The 21,431-nt window shown below is 54.8% G+C and overlaps 2 protein-coding genes across 4 annotated transcripts in view; one reads left to right on the top strand and one right to left on the bottom strand.

Annotated features, from left to right (window-relative positions):
* The first annotated feature begins 289 nt into the window (after positions 1-289).
* Positions 290-11,647, top strand: LOC105485464 (amyloid beta precursor protein binding family A member 3). The gene is made up of 11 exons (XM_071087155.1): positions 290-415; positions 1,758-2,370; positions 2,459-2,498; positions 8,181-8,326; positions 8,416-8,502; positions 8,597-8,758; positions 9,536-9,706; positions 9,805-10,017; positions 10,966-11,085; positions 11,188-11,328; positions 11,420-11,647. The coding sequence occupies exons 2-11, from the start codon at positions 1,795-1,797 to the stop codon at positions 11,489-11,491; spliced, it is 1,728 nt and encodes a 575-aa protein (XP_070943256.1). The 5' UTR covers positions 290-415; positions 1,758-1,794; the 3' UTR covers positions 11,492-11,647.
* An 89-nt stretch (positions 11,648-11,736) lies between these two features.
* Positions 11,737-21,431, bottom strand: part of LOC105487203 (tight junction protein 3) — a 49,477-nt gene continuing 39,782 nt past the window's right edge. For all 3 annotated transcript variants that reach the window (XM_071087153.1, XM_071087152.1, XM_071087154.1), the window contains 7 exons: positions 19,010-19,105; positions 16,663-16,733; positions 15,695-15,905; positions 15,514-15,614; positions 14,473-14,760; positions 12,367-12,413; positions 11,737-11,965 (listed from right to left, as the gene is read on the bottom strand). In XM_071087153.1, the coding sequence (XP_070943254.1) occupies positions 11,863-11,965; positions 12,367-12,413; positions 14,473-14,760; positions 15,514-15,614; positions 15,695-15,905; positions 16,663-16,733; positions 19,010-19,105 (917 nt within the window). In that variant the 3' untranslated portion in view covers positions 11,737-11,862. The remainder of the gene's footprint in view (positions 11,966-12,366; positions 12,414-14,472; positions 14,761-15,513; positions 15,615-15,694; positions 15,906-16,662; positions 16,734-19,009; positions 19,106-21,431) is intronic.

The following is a 21,431-nucleotide window of genomic DNA, read 5'->3' as shown; positions in this document are numbered from 1 at the left end:
GTGCACCAACCTGTCTCCCTACTGTGAGCCAAACCGGAAGTCCGTCTTCAACAGGGTTCCCATGTCGCTTCCAGTGCCTCAAGGTCTCACACTTCTTTAATATTTCCCAACCCCACTTCTCCCCATCTGCCATCCTTTGGAATAATGAACACGGCCCCCGGAGCCAGGCAGTGATTATTAACCCTATTTTGCAGGGGAAGAAACAGGTCCTGGGGCCAGCCCGGGCTGCCTGCGGGCAGGGAAGCATGGGATTCGAACCCCGGCTCCAACACCTCCAGGAGTCCCAGCGCCCCTTCGTGGCGAGGCTGGCTGAGAGAACTACATTTCCCAGCAGGCCTCGCGAGGCCGCGCATGCTCAGTGGGCCAGGGCGCTGTGCGGATGGAGGAGCCAGCGCTGGGACCGGGAATCTCCGAGGTGCGTCTTCTGGGGGCGCGGTCTGGGCTATGTCGGGGTCGTACTAGGGGCGCGGGGTCCTGGAGGCTGCGCGGGGCTGAGGCGGCCTCGATTTGGGAAGTGAGTGTCCTCGAGGTGCAGAGTGGGGTCTGAGTCGGCGCTTGAGGTCTTCGGTCTGAGGGCGGACTGGAGTCTGGGCTTGGGGCTGGGTCCTGAAGTCGGGGTCTCAGTCTGGAGTCGATCTTGGGGTAACATTGGAGATTTGGAGACTCGGGTCTGCTTTATGGCGTCTTGGGTCTCTGGTATTAAGTCCAGGGTCCTGGGTCTAAAGTTCTGGATGGAGGTATTGGGGGTTGAGGTCATGGGACTGAGGTCTTGGGTCTGGGGTCTTGGGGACCTGCTTCTGACGAGTCTGTAGAGTTAGGGTGTGAGGTCTGGGTCTCCATTGTGGGTTCCGCGTCTCGAGGGAGGAGGACTTGGAAGAACCAGGGCTGGAGTGAGCAGACGTCATTAGTTGGGAGAGGTCTGGGATGACATATACAGGGGCTCGGGAAGCCACTGCCTCACACCTCCCCATTCTGCGCCTCAGTTTCTTCATCTGTAAAATGGGAATCCTAACTCCTTGTAAGGGTTGTCGGGGATTAAATTACGTACCCTGTGTGAACAGTACCCGCTAGAGCCTAGCACCGGATAGGCACCCAGGAAACCTCAGGTTTTATGGTTTTTGGGTTTTTTGTTTTTTGTTTTTTTAAGACAGGGCCTCACTCCGTCGCCCAGACTGGAGTGCAGTGGCACAATCAAGGCTCACTGCAGCCTCTGCCTCCCCTGGCTCAAGTGATCCTCCCACCTCAACCTCTCAAGTAGCTGGGACTACGGGCATACACCACCACCCCTAGCTAATTTTTTTTTTTTTTTTTTTGGAGACAGAGTCTCACTCTGTCGCCCAACCTGGAGTGCAATGGCGCGATCTCAGCTCACTGCAACCTTCACCTCCCGGGTTCAAGCAATTCTCTTGCCTCAGCCTCTTGAGTAGCTGGGATTACAGACGTCCGCCACCACACCTGGCTAATTTTTTGTATTTTTAGTAGAGACGGAATTTCACCATGTTGGTCAGGCTGGTCTCGAACTCCTTGTGATCCATCCGCCTTGGCCTCCCAAGGTGCTGGGATTACAGGCATGAGCCACTGTGCCCGGCCTTAATTTTTTTTGTATTTTTTGTAGAGATAGGGTCTTGTTCTGTTGCCCAGGCTGATCTTGAACTCCTGGGTTCAGTCAGCCCTTCTTGGCCTCCCAAAGTGCTGGGATTACAGGCATGAACCACTGTACCCGGGTGAAACCTCAGCGCTGACTCTCTGTCTTTCAGCTGCTTGAAGATGCTAGCCTAAGCCTGGAGTCCAGGCATGGACTTCCCCACAATTTCCCGATCCTCTTCGGGGCTTCCAGCCATGGACTTGGAGGAGCCTAGGGACATTCTTGTGCCCTCTGAGGACCTCACCCCTCACAGCCAGTGGGACCCTGTGCCAGGAGGCCCCGGCAGCCTGAGTCGGATGGAACTTGATGAGTCAAGCATTCAGGAGCTGGTGCAGCAGTTTGAAGCTCTGCCGGGTGATCTGGTAGGCCCATCCCCAGATGGAACCCCCTGTCCCCTACACATTGCCACAGGCCACGGCCTGGCCTCCCAGGAGATCGCCGATGCCCACGGGCTCCTGTCTGCTGAAGCTGGCCGGGATGACCTGCTGAGCCTCTTGCACTGCGAGGAATGCTCACCTTCCCAGCCTGGTCCTGAAGAGCCTCTAGAGCCTGCCCCCCGACTGTTGCAGCCCCCTGAGGACCCAGATGAGGATTCTGACTCCCCAGAATGGGTGGAGGGGGCCTCTGCTGAGCAGGGGGGCAGCAGGAGCTCAAGCAGTTCCCCGGAACCCTGGCTGGAGACGGTGCCTCTAGTTGCACCTGAAGAGCCACCCGCTGGTGCCCAGGTAGTGCCCGCCCCACCCTCCAGGTGTCCTGGACTGCCTGGAACCAAGCAGGGGGACTCAGTCCTGCCCCTCCTCTGTCTTCTTCCAGAGCCCCGAGACCCTGGCTTCCTACCCTGCCCCCCAGGAGGGTGAGTGTCCCGCCCACCCTAGCCTCAGGCACTAAGGCCCCTAGACAGCCAGAATCAGGCTTCCAAAGTCTGGCAACAGTTTGCCAGGAAGGATGAGGTTCTCAGGAGGCTCTGAGGGTGGTTTCGAGCAGATCCTGGCTGGCCAGGGAGAGGAGAGCCAGTCTTGAGAACGGGGTAGAGTGAGAAGGGGGCTGTGGGGCAGCTTTGACCACTGGCAGCACTCGCTTCTAGAGCCGGGCTTGGTAAATCATCATCGTCGGGCCAGACCCAGCTCACTGCCTGCTCACATAGGTCTTTAGTTAAAGATGGTTTTTGTGTGTGTTTTTCTTTTAACTTTTTTTTTGATGACTTCTGTTTTCCAGGCTGGAGTGCGGTGGCTTGATCTCAGCTCACTGCAACCTCCATCTCCCAGGTTCAAGCGATCCTCCCACCACAGTTTCCCAAATAGCTGAGACTACAGGTGCATGCCACCATGCCCAGCTAATTTTATTTTGTATTTATTTGGGTCGAGATGGGGTTTCACCATGTTGCCCAAGCTGGTTTCAAACTCCTGAGCTCAAGCGATCTGCCTGCCTTGGCCTCCCAGAGTGCTGGGATTACAGGCATGAGCCACCGTGCCCGGGTGGCCTTTGCATTTTTAATTGAAAGAAGAATACTATTTCTTTCTTTTTTTTTTTTTTTTTTGAGTCAGAGTCTGTCGCCCAGGCTGGAGTGCAGTGGTGCGATCCTGGCTCACTGCAACCTCGGCCTCCTGGGTTCAAGCAATTTTTCTGCCTCAGCCTCCCAAGTAGCTGGGATTACAAGCACCTGCCACCACGCCCAGCTAATTTGTGTGTTTTTAGTAGAGTCGGGGTTTCATTGTGTTGGCCAGGCTGGTCTCAAACTCTGGACCTCAAGTGATTCGGCCGCCTTGGCCTCCCAAAGTGCTGGGATTACAAGCGTGAGCCACTGCACCGGGCTGAAGAATACTATATCTTCACATGAAAATGATATACTAGGCTGGATATGGTGGCTCACACCTGTAATCCCGGCTCTTTGGGAGGCTGAGGCAGGAGGATTGCTTGAGCCCAAGAGTTGGAGACCAGCTGGGGCAACATAGCAAGACTCCATCTCTACAAAAAATGTTTAAAATTAGCCAGGTGTGGCAGTGCATGCCTGTAGTCCCAGCTACTCAGGAGGCTGAGGTGAAAGAAGTTCTTGAGCCCAGGGAGTTGAGACTGCGGTGAGCCGAGATCATGCCAATGCACTACGCAGCCAAAGCAACAGAGCGAGACCTTGTCTCAAAAATAAAAAAACGCAATTCAAATTTTAGTGTGCATAAGCCAGGCATGGTGGCTCATGCCTATAATCCCAGCACTTTGGGAGGTCGAGGCAGGCGGATCACGAGGTCAGGAGTTTGAGACCAGCCTGGCCAACATTGGTGAAACCCTGTCTCTACTAAAAATGCAAAAATTAGCCAGGCGTGGTGGTGCGTGCCCGTAATCCCAGCAACTCGGGAGGCTGAGGCAGGAGAATCGCATGAACCTGGGAGGTGGAGGCTGCACTGAGCCGAGATTGCGCCATTGCACTACAACCTGGGCAATAGCGTGAGACTCCGTCTCAAAAAATAATAATAATAGTAACAAATTTCAGTGTACATAAATAAAGTTTTATTGGTACACATCATGCTTGGTCATTCATGTGTTGTCCATGGCTGCTCTGCTGTTAGAATGGCTGAGCTGAGTAGCTGTAGCAGAGACCTTGTGACCTACAGGGCTGAAAATATTTACTCTTTGGCCCTTTACAGAAAATGTTTGCCAATCGCTGCCCTAAAAGCATGGGAAGAACAATTTCTGGCCCTCTGGAATGTTCTAGACTTTTTTTTCAGTGACGCACTCTCGGCTCACTGCAGCCTCTGCCGCCCGGGTTCAAATGATTCTCCTACTTCAGCCTCCTGATTAGCTGAGATTACAGGCGTCCGCCACCATGCCCAGCTAATTTTTGTATTTTTAGTAGAGATGGGGTTTCACCATCTCGGTCAGTCTGGTCTCGAACTCCTGACCTTGTGATCCACCTACCTCGGCTTCCCAAAATGCTGGGATTACAGGTGTGAGCCGCCGCGCCCAGCCTGTGTTCTAGACTTTCCTAAGAATATAGGTCAGATAGTAAGTTCTGGCCAGGAAGGGTGGCTCACATCTGTAATCCCAACACTTTGGGAGGCCAGAATGGGAGGATTGATTGAGCCCAGGAGTTCGAGACCAGCCTGGGCAACACAGCAACACCCTGTCTCTACAAAACTAAAATCCCTCCAAAAATTAGCTGGGCATATGGCATGGGTCTGTAATCCCAGCTATTTGGGAGGCTGATGTGGGAGGATTGCTTGAGCCCAGGAGTTGGAGACCAGCCTGGGCAACACAGCAAAACCCTGTCTCTACAAAAATAAAATCCCCCCCCCGCCCAAAATTAGCCGGGCGCATGGCATGGGTCTGTAATCCCAGCTACTTGGGAGGCTGAGGTGGGACGATCACTTGAGGCTGCAGTGAGCCAAGATTGTGCCTCTGCACTCCACCCTGGGTGACACAGGGAGACCGTGTCTCAAAAAAAAAAAGCAGTTCTGTGGTTGTAGAGAGAAGAACTGGTTTGAACCTACAGCTCTAAGAAGGTTCTAGAATCATGAGCAGAGCTGCAACGCCTTGGGAGTTCCCGGGCTTGGCGTTTTGTCTGTGTTTCTAGGTTCAAGGAGTCTGGGCTGATGAGAATATGCTCAGAATTGGTGAACAGAGCCATCTGCTTCTACTCAAGACTGGAAAATTCCAGAACCATGGAGGGAATAGTTATCTGGTGTTCTAGAACCGTGGGCAGAGCTGTCCAATTATAGTGTAATCAGAAAGTTCTAGATGGAATGATGGAAATATAATGTGAGCCATATATGATTTAAAATTTTATAGTTATCCACATTAAAAAATTAAAAACAGGTGAAATACCTTTTTTTTTGTTTTTAACTGAGACGGAGTCTCGCTGTGTCACCCAGGCTGGAGTGCAGTGGCTCAATCTCAGCTCACCGCAGCCTCTGTCTCCCAGGTTCAAGCGATTCTCTCACCTCAGCCTCCTGAGTAGCTGGGACTATAGGCATATGCCACCATATCTGGCTAAGAAATTAACTTTAATAACATTTTAATTAAGCTAACATATTTAAAATATTATTTCCACATATAATCAATATTTTAAATTACTTTTTTATTTTTTTGAGACACGGTCTCATCCTGTTGCCCAGGCTGGAGTGCAGTGGCGCAATCTCAGCTTACTGCAACCTCTGCCTCCCGGGTTTAAGTGATTCTCCTTCCTCAGCCTCCCGAGTAGCTGGGATTATAGGCACCCGCCACCATGCCTGGCTAATTTTGGTATTTTTAGTAGAGACAGGGTTTCACCATGTTGGCCAGGCTGGTCTCAAACTCCTGACCTCAGGTGATCCGCCCGCCTTGGCCTCCCAAAGTGTTGGGATTACAGGCGTGAACCACCACGCCTGGCCTTAAATTACTTTTCTGCATGCTAATCTTCAATATCTAGTGTATATTTTCTATTTACGTCTCTATTCAGACAAGCCACATTTCAAGTCTGTGACAGGTACATGTGCTTGGTGCTACACGCTGAATGGTGCATCTGTAGAACCCCAGAGTGGAGCTCTTGTTCCAGAATGTTTAGATCATGAAATCATGACAGTGGCCAGAACCGACTGTGGTGTAGGATGAATTTCACTGAGGGGTGTCCAGAACTGGGCCCTACGCCTGTGGTTCTAAACCAAAGAGCAGTAGTTACTACTTAGAATATTCTAGAGCCACCGGCAGAGCTGTCTGGCTTTAGGTAGCTCAGGGAATTCTAGAACCATGGAAGTCAAGCTTCTTTTTCCCCCCCCCTTTTTTTTTTTTTTTTTTTTTTTTGAGACGGAGTCTCGCTCTGTCGCCCAGGCTGGAGTGCAGTGGCCTGATCTCAGCTCACTGCAAGCTCCGCCTCCCGGGTTCACGCCATTCTCCTGCCTCAGCCTCCCGAGTAGCTGGGACTACAGGCGCCCGCCACCTCGCCCGGCTAATTTTTTTTTTTTGTAGTTTTAGTAGAGACGGGGTTTCACTGTGTTCACCAGGATGGTCTCGATCTCCTGACCTCGTGATCCACCCATCTCGGCCTCCCAAAGTGCTGGGATTACAGGCTTGAGCCACCGCGCCCGGCCCTTTTTTTCCCCTTTTTGTTTTTGGAGACGGAATCTTGCCCTGTCGCCCAGGCTGGTGTGCAGTGGCGCGCTCTCTCTCGGCTCACTGCAACCTCCACCTCCTGGGTTCAAGTGATTCTCCCACCTCAGCTTTCGAGTAGCCGGGATTACAGGCATGTGCCACCACACCCAGCTAATTTTTGTATTTTTAGTAGAGACAGGGTTTCGTCATGTTGGCCAGGCTGGTCTCGAACTCCTGACCTCAGGTGATCCACCTATCTCGGCCTCCCAAAGTGCTGGAATGACAGGCGTGAGCTACCGCGCCTGGCCAGGAGTAAAACTTTATGTAGGTCTGGGCTGGGTTGGGAGTATTCTAGAACTGTTCTGGAATTCTCCTGGGACACAATTGTTTGTTCCTCGACTGGTCAGGTAATTCTTAGAATCACTGGTGTAGCCAAAGGTGTGAACTACTGAAGGAGATTCTAGAACCACAGGGAGAGCTGCCTGACACCGTTGTGATTAAGATGTTCTGGAATCACGGAGAAGTCTGATTCTAGAGGGATAATAAGTTTCTAGAACTCCTGACAGAATTGTTATGAGACCTGTCAGAGAGTTCTAGAATCAAGGGTCAGAACCAACTGGGGTTCTGGACAGTATGGGAATTTTTTAGACAGGCAGCCAGTTCTCTCTCTCTTCTGGGCAGTTCTACAACCCAGGCACAGAGCTGACTGCTATCCTGGGCTGACTGGAGACAGTTCTAGAACAGTGGGCAATGCGGGCCAGTTCTAGATTGATTGAGGGAACTCCAGAACCGAGAAGCAGAGGTCCACTGTGGTTCTAGAATGTTGTGGAGGTTTAGAAATAGGAGTGGGGGGTGGGGCGTGGTGATTCACCCCTATCATCCCAGCACTTTAGGAGGCCAAGGCGGGTGGATCACTTGAGGTCAGGAGTTTGAGACCAATCTGGCCAACATGGCGAAACCTCGTCTCTACTAAAAATACAAAAATTAGCCAGGCATGGTGGCGGGCGCCTGTAATCCCAGCTACTCATGAGGCTGAGGCAGGAGAATCACTTGAACCTGGGAGGCAGAGGTTGCAGTGAGCTGAGATCACACCACTGAGCTCCAGCCTGGGCGACAGCGAGACTGTGTCTCAAAAAATGTAGGAGTGGGACTGTCTGGTTCTGGCGCGATCCTGGAATTCTGGGGACACGGGGTGAAGGTATCTGTGGGTGCTAGATCTGGCTTTGAATCCAGCCATGGCCTGGACTCACTGGCTTTCCCGCATGCGAGTCCTTGCAGGATGGACAGAAGGTTCTAGACCTGTGAGGGCCAGGCTGCTTGGATGGTTCTAGAACAGTGGGCTGTGCTTCCTGGCTGGAGAGTGCTCAGCCACCAGCTAGAACACTGTGTCTTCCGACCATCTCGGAGAGCACAGCCCTGGGGCAGGGCCCGTGGGAGTGGGCCCCTGAGGGCCGACCCTCTCCGCTGTCGCCCTCAGTGCCCGGTCCCTGTGACCATGAAGACCTCCTGGATGGTGTCATATTTGGGGCCAGGTACCTGGGTTCCACCCAGCTGGTATCAGAACGGAACCCGCCCACCAGCACACGCATGGCTCAGGCCCGGGAGGCCATGGACCGCGTCAAGGTGAGGGGGCGGCCGGGGGCGGGTGGGCAGGCGGGTGGGCTGCGGGTTGGGTCTGTGGGAGCCTCCACCTCCCACGCCGCCCCCCACAGGCCCCCGACGGGGAGACCCAGCCCATGACGGAGGTGGACCTGTTCGTCTCCACCAAGAGGATCAAGGTCTTGACAGCGGATTCCCAGGTACGGGGCAGGGACCTGGCCCCAGGGATGCGGGTGGGGTGATCGAGCCTGGCAGGGCCCCCCAGCCCACCCAGGCTGCCTCTCCCGCCCCCAGGAGGCCATGATGGACCACGCCCTGCATACTATCTCCTACATAGCCGACATCGGCTGCGTGCTGGTGCTGATGGCGCGGCGGCGGCTGGCGCGGAGGCCGGCCCCCCAGGACCACGGCCGTCGCCTGTACAAGATGCTCTGCCACGTGTTCCACGCGGAGGACGTGAGCAGCCAGGGCGTGGGGCCACCCTTCTGAGGCCCTCCTCACGGCAACTGTTACCCGCCTTGCTGGGCCACACGTTTAGCCTCCCTCCCATAAGCTTATTTTTTTAATTCTTTTTTTGGGACAGGGTCTCCCTGTCACCCAGGCCGGAGTGCAGTGGGACGATTGTAGTTCACTGCAGCCTCTGCCCCCTACCAGGCTCAAGCGATCCTCCCACTTCAGCCCCCCTAGTAGCTGGGACCACAGGGTGTCACCATGCCTGGCTAATTTTTGGATTTTTGATAGAGACAGGGTCTCGCTCTGTTGCCCAGGTGAACATAGAGTCTCAAACTCCTGGGCTCGAGTGATCCACCCACCTCGGCCTCCCAAAGTGCTGGGATTACAGGCGTGAGCTACTGCGCCCATCCTCCCATAAGCCTCCAAGACCCTCAGCTGTCTCCCTGAAACCTCGCCCACTCCTGGGCTGTCCCTGCCACCCATCAGGCCCCCGGCCCCCTGGCTGGGTCTCTGGTAGCTTTTCCCACAGCCCATGCTCAGGGAGCTGCCTCCCTCATCGTCGCCCCAGCCCAGGGCTGCCCCTACCCTTCCTTCTCCCTGTAGATTCCCCAAGATACGGCAGTCCCTCCACCTCCCCCAAAGCCCCAGGGCAGGCGGCTGTGTCCTGGGACTCTCACCCCAGGCGGGGACAGGAGGGCTCAGCTCTGAGGACCCTGGGGACTTCAGGGACCTGGAGGAGGTGGGTGGGACACCCCAGGGACGCGCCGCCCCTCCTCGCAGGCCCAGCTCATCGCCCAGGCCATCGGCCAGGCCTTCGCCGCCGCCTACAGCCAGTTCCTGCGGGAAAGCGGCATCGACCCCAGCCAGGTGGGCGTGCAGCCGAGCCCAGGCCCCGGGCACCTCCACAACGGGGACCTGGACCACTTCTCCAATAGCGACAACTGCCGGGAGGTGAGTGAGGCGCCGGGCAGCCCCCGCCTGGCCCCTGCCCCCCTGTGCACCTGCACCAGGCCCTGCCAAGCAGCCTCCGCATCCCCTTTCTGTCCCAGGTGCTCCTCGAGAAGCGGCGAGGGGAGGGCCTGGGCGTGGCCCTGGTGGAGTCGGGCTGGGGCTCCCTGCTGCCCACAGCCGTCATCGCCAACCTGCTGCACGGGGGGCCCGCTGAGCGCTCGGGAGCCCTCAGCATCGGGGACCGCCTGACCGCCATCAATGGGACCAGCCTGGTGGGGCTGCCTCTGGCCGCGTGCCAGGCCGCCGTCCGCGTGAGTTTCCTGGGGTGGCGGGGCCCCCACACTCCCGAGAAGGGGAACTGAGTCCCAGAGAGGTCTCTTCCCTGGCCAGGTCTCTCCAGGCCAGCCGGGAGGGACAAAGTCTAACCTTTAAGTCCTGCCCACTTGTGTGCCCTTGGGGAAACTGAGGCCTGGAGAAGGGAGGCCGCTTGTCCAGGGCACCTCCCTAAAACCAGAGCCAGGATGGAAATGCGGGTGGCCCAGCGCCAGGGCTGGGCGGCTCACTGTCTAACAAGAGACAGCTGATTTCTAGGGGAGTTTGCTTCTTTGAGACAAGGTCTTACTCTCTTGCCCAGGCTGGGGTGCAGTGGTGCATCTGTGGCTCACTGCAGCCTTGACCTCCTGGGTTCAAGCAATTCTCCTGCCTCAGCCTCCCGAGTAGCTGGGACCACAGGTGTGCACCACCACGCCAAGCTAATTGTTTTACTTTTTGTAGAGATGGGGTCTCACTATGTTGGCCAGGCTGGTCTTGAACTCCTGCCCTTAAGTGACCCACCTGCCTAATCCCACAGTGCTGGGATTACAGGCGTGAGCCACTGCGCCTGGCCATGTTTTTGAGTCTTAACCTTTGTTGTTCAGATGGGGAAACTGAGGCCCAGAGATAGGGAGGGACCTGCCCCCGTCAGAGGGATGAGGCCACAGTCCGTGCAGCCTCTTACAGACGTTTGCAGCCTGCCTGGAGAGCCCGGCTGTCGGCTTGGCTTTTGGCCATAAGGAAGTGATATGGCTCAGGTCACACAGCTTCGACCCCAAGCCCACCGGGCCCGAGTCTGTTCTCCACCACATCTGAGGGGTCTCCCAGAATTGAGCCCCTGCACTTCAGGTCTCTGGTTTATGAGAGGGTAAACTGAGGCCCAGAGGGGGCTACAGCCTGCCAGGCTGTCCGGCAGCTGAGTGAGGCCAACGGCCCCCGCCCTGCAGGAGACGAAGTCGCAGACGTCGGTGACACTCAGCATCGTCCACTGCCCGCCCGTCACCACCGCCATCATCCACCGGCCCCACACTCGCGAGCAACTGGGCTTCTGCGTGGAGGACGGCATCGTGAGGCCCCGGCCCCTGGCCCGAGGTGGGGAGGAGGGCGGCCCTGAGCACGGCCCCTGAGCAGCCCCCACCTCTTTCCCATTCCCCGCTTTCCTCCCCCAGATCTGCAGCCTTCTCCGCGGCGGCATCGCCGAGCGCGGGGGCATCCGTGTGGGCCACCGCATCATTGAGATCAATGGGCAGAGCGTGGTGGCCACGCCACACGCCCGCATCATCGAGCTGCTCACCGAGGCCTACGGCGAGGTGTGCAGGTGGTGGGTGGTGGCCAGGGGCGCCCCCACGTCCCCGGCAAGCCCAGGCCTGCCCTGAACCCCATTCTGCCTCCACTCCCCAGGTACATATCAAGACGATGCCAGCCGCCACATACCGCCTCCTCACAGGCCAGGAGCAGCCCGTGTACCTGTGACCACCATGTCCCTCGCCTGCCACTGTGCCTTCGCCTCCATGGCCCCGGAGCCCCATCCTGGGCCTGCCTTGGCTGGCCAGGACCCCAGCGGTTCTTGGTCCTGTATGATTTCCTGATATAAAAACAGTAAAAGCTTATGCAAGCGGCAAAGTCTCGGATCAGGGTCTACGAGACCGAGGAAGGTGAGCCCGGGGATTGGCCCTCTCACCACCTTATCCTTCCCGGAAGCCACTAGAAGCCGGTGCTGTGAAAATACTCTGTTTATTAAAGACCAGGTGGAGGGAGGTGGGGTTGCGGGTTCTGTATGGGAAACTGAGTCCCAGTCCCAGGGAGGGAGAAGGAGGACGGACCAGCTGGCAGCCTGGGAGAGGTCACAGGTCAGTGGCCGGACCCCAGTCGTAGCCTTCTTCATCGGAGGACTCCGCATCGCGGACTCGTGTAAACTTTTTCTTCAGGGCTTCCCGTTCATAGGTTCTGGGGATCAGGAAATAGAATAGATGCTGTGGGTGGGGAGCGTGTGAGCTTTCCCACTGTAAACTGAGGCTGACTGTGCTAGGCACAGTGGGTGTGGGCAGAGATAAGCACATCTGGGCATTCATGGGTAGCGCCTTGTTAACAAACTCCTATGCATCCCTCAAAGCCCCAGCTTCAATGTCCTGCCCTTCAAGAAGCCTTCCTAGCTCTCCCAGGAAGTGGATTCCTACTCCCTTGGCCATGATTATATGGGGCTTAGAGAGGCTTTGGCAGGCTCTGTCTTCCCAACTAGGCTAGGGGCACATGAAGGCATAGCTTGGATATAGATCTCTTTATTAACCCGAGTCTGAGTCCCAAGGGAAGGGTTGAGGGGCCCCCAGTCTGGAATATGTGGTTCTTACCGCACACTGTCCTGTCGCCACTGACCCTGGGGATGGCTGCTGTCCACCTTGGAGGAGAGGGAGAGAGGAGCTTCAAAATTCCCCCCAGAGCATGGTAAGTCGAGATCAATAACCACCTCCATCCCATCCCCCACGTTGGCCGGGGCCATGCTGCCCAATTGCTAACCCCATGACAAGTCTGCAGGTCATCCCCAAATATAAATGAGAAAACAGGCTGGGATAGGGGAAGGCCTTAGCTGAGACGTCCTAGCCTGTCAGCAAAAGGGGAATTGGGTTTCTCATCTGTGCAGGTCCTCATAGGGCCACTGCCATGAGTTCATGTATGTAAAGGACTTAGTATAGTGGCTGCTCCATATGCGGCCGCCATGGACAGTTGAACAGGTTGGGTACTGCACAACCCTAGGAAAATCATTCTAATCAGAGATGTCATTGATTCATAGATTTTTACATTGACCCAGAGAGGGTGTGGAAGAAGATGCTGAGGCATATACACTAAGAGCTACATACACCTTTGTTAAACACCCAACTACAGCTGGGTGCCGTGGTTCACGCCTGTAATCCCAGCACTTTGGGATGCCAAGGCAGGAGGATCACTTGAGCCCAGGAGTTAGAGACCAGCCTGGGCAACATAGCAAGACCACATCTCTGCAAAAAGTGAAAAAAATTAGCTGGGCATGGGTGATGGTGCGTGCTTGTGGTCCCAGCTACTCGGGAGGCTGAGGTGAGAGGATCCCTTTAGCTCAGGAACTGGAGGCTGCTATGAACTATAATTGCACCACTGCACTCCAGCCTGGGCAGCAGGGCAAGACCCTATCTCTAAAATTGAAAAAGTAGGCCGGGCGTGGTGGCTCACGCCTGTAATCCCAGCACTTTGGGAGGCCGAGGTGGGCGGATCACAAGGTCAGGAGATCGAGACCATGGTGAAACCCCGTCTCTACTAAAAATAGAAAAAATTAGCCGGGCGCAGGGGCGGGCGCCTGTAGTCCCAGCTACTCGGGAGGCTGAGGCAGGAGAATGGCGTGAACCCGGGAGGCGGAGCTTGCAGTGAGCCGAGATTGCGCCACTGCACTCCAGCCTGGGCGACAGAGCGAGACTCCGTCTCAAAAAAAAATAAATAAATAAAATAAAATTGAAAAAGTAAAATACATAAATTAGGTAAGTTAGGGCAAGTTCAAAAAAACACGCAACTACTATGTGCCAAGACTTGGGCTGAGTACATTGAGTGCTTGCCACTGCCCTGTGCCACCAAGTCTGATACCATCCACCCTGTGTCCTAGATGAGGAAACAGGTGCAGAGAGAGGTTAAAATGTTGGCTGGAGGCCAGGTGCAGTGGCTCACACCTGTAATCCCAACACTCTGAGAGGCCCAGGTGGATCACCTGAGGTCAGGAATTGGAGACCAGCCTGGCCAACATGGTGAAACCCTGTCTCTATTAAGAATACCTTAAGAAAAAAAAAAAATGGTGGTGCTCGCCTGTAATCCCAGCTACCTGGGAGTCTGAGGCAGGAGAATTGCTTGAACACAGGAGGCCAAGGCTGGCGTGAGCCGAGATCATGCCACTGCACTCCAGCCTGGGCGACAGAGCGAAACTCTAACTCAAAAAAAAAAAAAAAATTAGGCCGGGTGCAGTGGTTCACGCCTGTAATTCCAGCACTTTGGGGGGCTGAGGCGGGCAGATCACCTGAGGTTGGGAGTTTCAGACCAACCTGACCAACAAGGAGAAACCCTGTCTCTACTAAAAATACAAAATTAGCCAGGCATGGTGGTGCGTGCCTGTAATCCCAGCTACTCAGGAGGCCGAGGCATGAGAATCGCTTGAACCCGGGAGGCGGAGGTTGCGGTGAGCTGAGTTGGCGCCATCGCACTCCAGCCTGGGCAACAAAAGCGAAACTCCGTCTCAAAAAAAAAGAAAAAAAAAATGGCTGCAAGTTGCTCAGTGCCACGTGGCTCTTAGCTACCCCAGGTCTGAGTCCCGGAAACCGATCTGACCAGGGAAGCCGTTTGTTGGCGTCCTGGTAGAAAACAGGCTCCCCAGTGTGTGTCTGCTCTGTGCCAGCGTCCCTGCCAGAGACCTTTCCCAGGACTGCCCCCCATGCCCCACGCACCTGGGCCCCCTGATGAGCCAAGATTCTCCCACGATCCCTTGGGCTCTGAGGCTCATCTGCCTGCACAGGCTCCGAGGACCGGGCCAGGGCTGGAGCCGGGGGCTCATCATCCATATCTGTGTAGGGCCCCCCCTCGCCGTCCGTGTAGCCCTCGCCGTCTGTGTACGCGCCGCCCTCGCCGTCTGTCTCGTAGTCGCTGTTAACACGGCTGTCACAGCTGAGGTCAGCGGAGCTGTCGGCCAGGCCGCGGTGGGGGAGGTCTAGGTTGTCCTCCAAGGAACCTTCCAGCTGTGGGGTGGGTGTGGATGCTGCGGCTGGCCCCGGCCAGGACCCCAGCCGCCACCCACGACAGCCCCCACCTTCAAACTCCAGTCCCAAATCGAGACGATCCTGGAGCCTGTAGCCTCAGTGGAGGCTTCACTGTTGACTCCAGGATTAATTGTATTCATTGACCCTTCACCTGAGAGGCTCAGCCCCCAAATCCAAGCTGAGCCCTAAACCTTGACTCCAGCACCAAGAGAAGACTCATCTCTCAAAACAGCTCCTCCAGGCCGGGCGCAGTGATTCAGGCCTGTCATCCCAGCACTTTGAGAGGCTGAGGCGGGTGGATCACCTGAGGTCAGGAGTTCGAGACCAGCCTGGCCAACATGGTGAAACCTTGTCTCTGCTAAAAATACAAAAATTAGCTGGGCGTGGTGGCGCTCGTCTGTAGTCCCAGCTACTCGGGAGGCTGAGGCAGAAGAATCACTTGAACCCAGGAGGCAGAGGTTGCAGCAAGCTGAGACCACACCACTGCACTCCAGCCTGGGTGACATAATGAGACTCCATCTCAAATCAAACAACAACAAAAAACAGCTCCTCCAACCTCATCTCATCCAAGTTCCAGTCCAACACCCTTGTCTCAGGTCCCATCTTGACTCTGGCCAGAATCCTGACCCCTGAGCAAAACCTAACTCCCGACAGAGGCCCCAAACCCCAGCTGGGCCTGCACGGGGTCTGTGGGGCCCCCCTGTCCCCGACCCACCCTCACCACGGCAGTACCTGATCTTCCGCTGTCCAGATGGGCCGCGTCTGCTGCTCTCGAATGATGGCCTTGAGCTGCTGGTACCAGGTGTCACTCGTGCCATTCAGAGGGATGGTGGCTGCAGGGAGGAGACATTAGTATGCGCGGGAGACGCAGGCTGGGGCCCCCCCGCCTACCCTGGGACGCGCAGCCCCACACCTGTGAAGAGGTGGCTGCTGTGTTTCCGCAGCTTCTGGGCTTGTGCGTAGAGGCGGCGGGTGCTGCGGCGGGAGGCAGGCGCCAGCCACTGGCGCAGCGCCTTGAGGGCCGGCCGGCTCTCGGGCATGAAGAAGACCACGATGGGGTAGTACTGCACATAGTTGAGGCGCTCGATGGCGGAGGGGGTCACATCCAGGAGCGCGTGCTTGTCCTGGGCCAGGCCCGCGGAGGTTGGGGAGAGGGGGATTGCAGCAGGGTAAACAGAGAAAGATGGAAAGATGAAGAGTCTGAGGTCAGAGTGGACCCCAGTCTCTCACATCCACAGGCTAGCATGCTAGGGATGAGGGTAGTAATAGCTCAGGGCACAGCATCTTGGCAGACAGAGAGAAAGATGGAAAGATGAAGAGTCTGAGGTCAGAGTGGACCCCAGTCTCTCACATCCACAGGCTAGCATGGTGGGGATGGTGGTGGTAATAGCCTAGGGCACAGCATCTTGGCAGACAGAGAGAAAGATGGAAAGATGAAGAGTCTGAGGTCAGAGTGGACCCCAGCCTCTCACATCCACAGGCTAGCATGGTGGGGATGGTGGTGGTAATAGCCTAGGGCACAGCATCTTGGCAGACAGAGAGAAAGATGGAAAGATGAAGAGTCTGAGGTCAGAGTGGACCCCAGCCTCTCACATCCACAGGCTAGCATGGTGGGGATGGTGGTGGTAATAGCCCAGGCCACAGCATCTTGGGCATCAAAGCCCCAACTTTCTCTGCCTGTGCCCAGGGCTGAGTGCTGTTTGACTCCGGGAAGCCCTTGTCTCTCTCGGGCCTCCTGCCTCACAAAGCCTCCGAAAGGGGCTCCATGGGAGACTGCACTTGTGGGGTGTGGGCTGAGAACAGGTCAGAACATTCAGTTAGACGCCCAGGCCTCCGTTTCCCCCATCCATGAAATGGGACCCGTAGCAGGACCCGGCTTACTTTTTCTGCAATCAGCCGCACAGTCTCCAGTTTGATGATCTTGGAGGGGCTGTCCGTCCTGGACACAGTCTCTGAGGAGGGGAAACAGGACCACCAGCTTCAGGAGGGCAGCCCCCGGCCCCTCAAATTCACACCTACCTGCCCCTCCCCTGCTCAAGAAGCCACCAGGCTCCCCATTGCCCTGGAGAGAAATCCTAACAGCAGCAGCAACTCCTGTTGGCCAAGTGCCAGGCACTGCACTCACATCCCCTCCTGACCTCAAGCTCTCACGTCCTCCTGAGGAGTGGGTGGCTGGTACTGGCCCATGTGGCAGGTGGGGAAACTGAGGCTCAGAGACAAACGGCTACTTGCTCAGGGTCGCACAGTCAGAGGCCAGACACTGAGCCTGAGCTGCAACCCCTGGCTCTCCCAAACTCAGTCCCAACTCCAGGGTTCTGCTCAGGCTACAACCCCACAGGAAGCTCCACTCTTGCCGATATCTGTCTTCTAGGATCTGAGAGGAGCACTGCTTCCTCCAGGAAGCCCTCCTGGATTGTGCAAAGTTTCAGGAAGGAGACACAGCCTGGCATGGAGGGGTTCAAGGAGGGAGACATGACCTCATCCCCTCTTTTTGTTTTGGTTAAAGACGTAAAATCGTCAGGGTGCAGTGGCTCAAGCCTGTAATCCCACCACTTTGGGAGGCCAAGGCGGGTGGATCACCTGAGGTCAAAAGTTCAAGACCAGCCTGGCCAAACAGCAAAACCCCATCTCTACTAAAAATACAAAAATTAGCCAGGCATGGTGGCACGTGCCTATAATTCCAGCTACTGGGGGGCTGAGGCAGGGGGATCACTTGAACCTAGGAGCGGAGGTTGCAGTAAGCCAAGATACTGCCACTGCACTCCAGCCTGGGCAACAGAGCAAGACTCCGACTCAAAAAAAAAAAAAAAACAAAACGTAAAATTTGCATCTTTTTTAATTAAAAAATTCTTTTTTCTTTTATAGAAATGTGATTTTGCTATGTTGCCCAGGCTGGTCTCAAACTCCTAGGCTCAAGTCATCCTCACACCTTGGTCTCCCAAAGTGCTGAGTTAAATGTGAGCCACCACACCCAGCCAAAATTTGCAATCTTAACTATTTTTTGTGTTTTGTTTTGAGACAGAGTCTCCCTCTGTCACCCAGGCTGGAGTGCAGTGGTGTGATCTCCGCTCACTGCACCCTCCGCCTCTCGGGTTCAAGCGATTCTCCTGCCTCAGCTTCCTGAATAGCTGAGATTACAGGCATGTGCCACCACATCCAGCTAATTTTTTGTGTTTTTAATAGAGATGGGATTTCACCATGTTGGCCAGACTAGTCTTGAATTCCTGACCACTGCGCCCAGCCTCCTAGTTAGTCTATCTTGTTTTTCTTTTCTTTTCTTTTCTTTTTTTTTGAGATGAAGTCTTACTCCGTCGCCAGGCTGGAGTGCAGTGGCGTGATCTCAGCTCACTGCAACCTCTGCCTCACGGGTTCAAGCAATTCTCCTGCCCCAGCCTCCCAAGTAGCTGGGACTATGGGCGCCTGCCGCCACACCTAGCTAATTTTTGTATTTTTAGGAGAGACGGGGTTTCACCATGTTAGCCAGGATGGTCTCAATCTCTTGACCTCGTGATCCGCCCGCCTCGGCCTCCCAAAGTGCTGGGATTACAGGCGTGAGCCCCTGTGCCAGTTGTTTTTATACTTGTTAATTTGGAGTCTTCTCCAGGGACCTTGCCTGTCCTGTTCGCTGCTGTCTCAGAAGATCAATAAATTTCTCTTAAACAAATAACAGGTGGCACTTTGCCTCAACTGGCAATGGCTACCTGGTGAACTGTATTAAGAAGGATGTAGGCCGGGCGCAGTGGCTCACACCTGTAATCCCAGTACTTTGGGAGGCCTAGGAGAGCGGATCATGAGGTCAGGAGATCGAGACCATCCTGGCTAACACGGTGAAACCCCGTCTCTACTAAAAAATACAAAAAATTAGCCAGGCGCGGTGGTGGGCGCCTGTAGTCCCAGCTACTCAGGAGGCTGAGGCAGGAGAATAGCATGAACCCGGGTGGCGGAGCTTGCAGTGAGCCGAGATTGCGCCACTGCACTCCAGCCTGGGCCACAGAGCCAGACTCCATCTCAAAAAAAAAAAAAAAAAAAAAAGAAGGATGTGGAGGTTCTATCCAGACAAACGGTGCCAAGATGGATTGAGGCTATCTGGCTTGGGTATTGGAGGGGGCACTGGTGGCCCATCTGCTTCTTATTTGCTGTCATTATTCTGACTCTCCGCCCACCCCCCACAAAAAACCAGTCGTGAAACGATTCATCAACGAGGTTTCCAGGGGATCTGGAGTCTCACCCGCGATTTCAAACTGGTCAGGCATCTCAGCAGTCAACTTCTGCATAGCAATGTCGGCCACAGGTCCCAGGATCACCACCGGCCGCTTGAAACTGGCTGAGGGGCAGAGACACAGTGAAAGAATCAGGGTCCCATTTGCCGTTAAAGACAGCTAGTGTGTTGTACAAACCCCTCCACTTCCTTATAGTAAACAGTCTATTTAGCTAGGACCATAGCTGCCCAGCCAAAGACTACATCTCCCAGTATCCCTTGCAGCTAGGATGGCCATGTGACCAAATACTGGCCAATGGAACACAAGCAGAATTGATGTGTGCATTTCTGGGTTCCGCCTTCAAGGGCAGGAATAAGCCCCTCTCCAGCCTTCATTTCCTTTCTCCCTGGCTGTAGGGCCTCTCTGAGCAGTTGAACCTAGCTAACTCATTGGTCAGGAGACTACAACCTGAGGGCCACATCTGGCCCACAGCATGTGTTTGTAAATAAAGTTTTATCAAAACACAGTGACGGCCATTTCTTTATGTCCTGTCTATGGCTACCTTTGAGCAGAGCTGAGTGGTTCTGCTAGAGACTAGCCCACAAAGCCTAAAATAGTTACTGTGTGATCCTTTGCAGGAAAAGTATGTTGACACCTGGCCTACCAGATACACCGTTTTACCACTGAAGAAACAGTCTCAGAGCATCTTGAGGGGAGAAAAGTGGCAGCCCAGGATCTTTGCAATTTAATCCTTCTCCTTCTCCCTTTCTTTCATTTTATTTACTTTTTTTTTTTTTGAGACGGAGTCTAGCTCTGTCACCCAGGCTGGAGTGCAGTGGCGCTATCTTGGCTCACTGCAACCTCTGCCTCCCAGGTTCACACGACTCTCCTGCCTCAGCCTCCTGAGTAGTTGGGATTACAGATACATGCCACCTTGCCCAGCTAATTTTTGTATTTTTAGTAGAGACGGGGTTTCACAATGTTGGTCAGGCTGATCTCGAACTCCTGACCTCATGATCCGCCCACCTTGGCCTCCCAAAGTGCTGGGATTACAGGCATGAGCCACTACGTCTGGCCTATTTACTTATTTTTTTGAGATGGAGTCTCACTCTGTCGCCCAGGCTGGAGTGCAGTGGCGCGATCTCGGCTCACTGCAAACTCCGCCTCCCAGGTTCATGCCATTCTTCTGCCTCAGTCTCCCGAGTAGCTGGGACTACAGGCACCCGCCACCTCGCCCGGCTAGTTGTTTTTTTTGTATTTTTTTAGTAGAGACGGGGTTTCACCGTGTTAGCCAGGATGGTCTCGATCTCCCGACCTCGTGATCCGCCCGTCTCGGCCTCCTAAAGTGCTGGGATTACAGGCTTGAGCCACCGCGCCCGGCCTGTCTTTTTTTTTTTTTTTTTTTTTAAAGACAGTGTCAATCTGCGGCCCAGGCTGGAGTGCAGTGGTGCGATCATAGCTCACTGCAACCTGGACCTCTTGGGCTCAAGCGATCTTCGTGCCTCAGCCTCCCAAGTAGCTGGGACTATAGGTACGCACCACCATGCCCAACTATCTTTTTAAATTTGATGTAGAGGCCGGGCATGTTGGCTCACGCCTGTAATCTCAGCACGTTGGGAGGCTGAGGCGGGTGGATCATGAGATCAGGAGTTCAAGACCAGCCTGACCAACATGGTGAAACCCTGTCTCTACCAAAAATACAAAAAAATTAGCTGGGCGTGGTGATGGGCACCTGTAATCCCAGTTACTCAGGAGACTGAGGCAGGAGAATAGCTTGCATCAGGGAGGCAGGGGTTGCAGTGAGCTAAGATCACGCTATTGCACTCTAGCCTAAGACAGAGGGAGACTCTGTCTAAAAAAAAATTAAAAAGTAAATAAATAGGCCGGGCGCAGTGGCTCAAGCCTGTAATCCCAGCACTTTGGGAGGCCGAGATGGGCGGATCACAAGGTCAGGAGATCGAGACCATCCTGGCTAACACAGTGAAACCCCGTCTCTACTAAAAATACATTTAAAAAAATTAGCCAGGCGCGGTGGCGGGTGCCTGTAGTCCCAGCTACACAGGAGGCTGAGGCAGGAGAATGGTGTGAATCCGGGAGGCGGAGCTTGCAGTGAGTGGAGATCACGCCACTGCACTCCAGCCTGGGCAACAGAGCAAGATTCCGTCTCAACACAGTGAAACCCCGTCTCTACTAAAAATACAAAAAATTAGCCGGGCGTGGTGGCGGCGCCTGTAGTCCCAGCTACACGGGAGGCTGAGGCAGGAGAATGGCGTGAACCCGGGAGGCGGAGCTTGCAGTGAGCTGAGATCCGGCCACTGCACTCCAGCCTGGGCGACAGAGCGAGACTCCGCCTCAAAAAAAAAAAAAAAAAAAAAAGATTCTGTCTCAAAAATAAAAAATAAAATAAAAAGTAAATAAATAAATAGATTTGATGTAGAGATGTAGTCTTGC

The sequence above is a fragment of the Macaca nemestrina genome, chromosome 20 (genome assembly GCF_043159975.1).
Source record: "Macaca nemestrina isolate mMacNem1 chromosome 20, mMacNem.hap1, whole genome shotgun sequence".
NCBI lineage: Eukaryota > Metazoa > Chordata > Mammalia > Primates > Cercopithecidae > Macaca > Macaca nemestrina.
The sequence above is the reverse complement of the archived record's forward strand: the minus strand, read 5'-3'. Positions and strand labels throughout refer to the sequence as shown.

Coding starts and splice junctions, on each gene's coding strand:
- LOC105485464 (XM_071087155.1), top strand. CDS start 1,795: ATGGACTTCCCCACAATTTCCCGATCCTCTTCGGGGCTTCCAGCCATG. Junction 2,499..8,180: donor CTACCCTGCCCCCCAGGAGG/GTGAGTGTCCCG, acceptor TGTCGCCCTCAG/TGCCCGGTCCCTGTGACCAT. Junction 8,327..8,415: donor AGGCCATGGACCGCGTCAAG/GTGAGGGGGCGG, acceptor CGCCCCCCACAG/GCCCCCGACGGGGAGACCCA.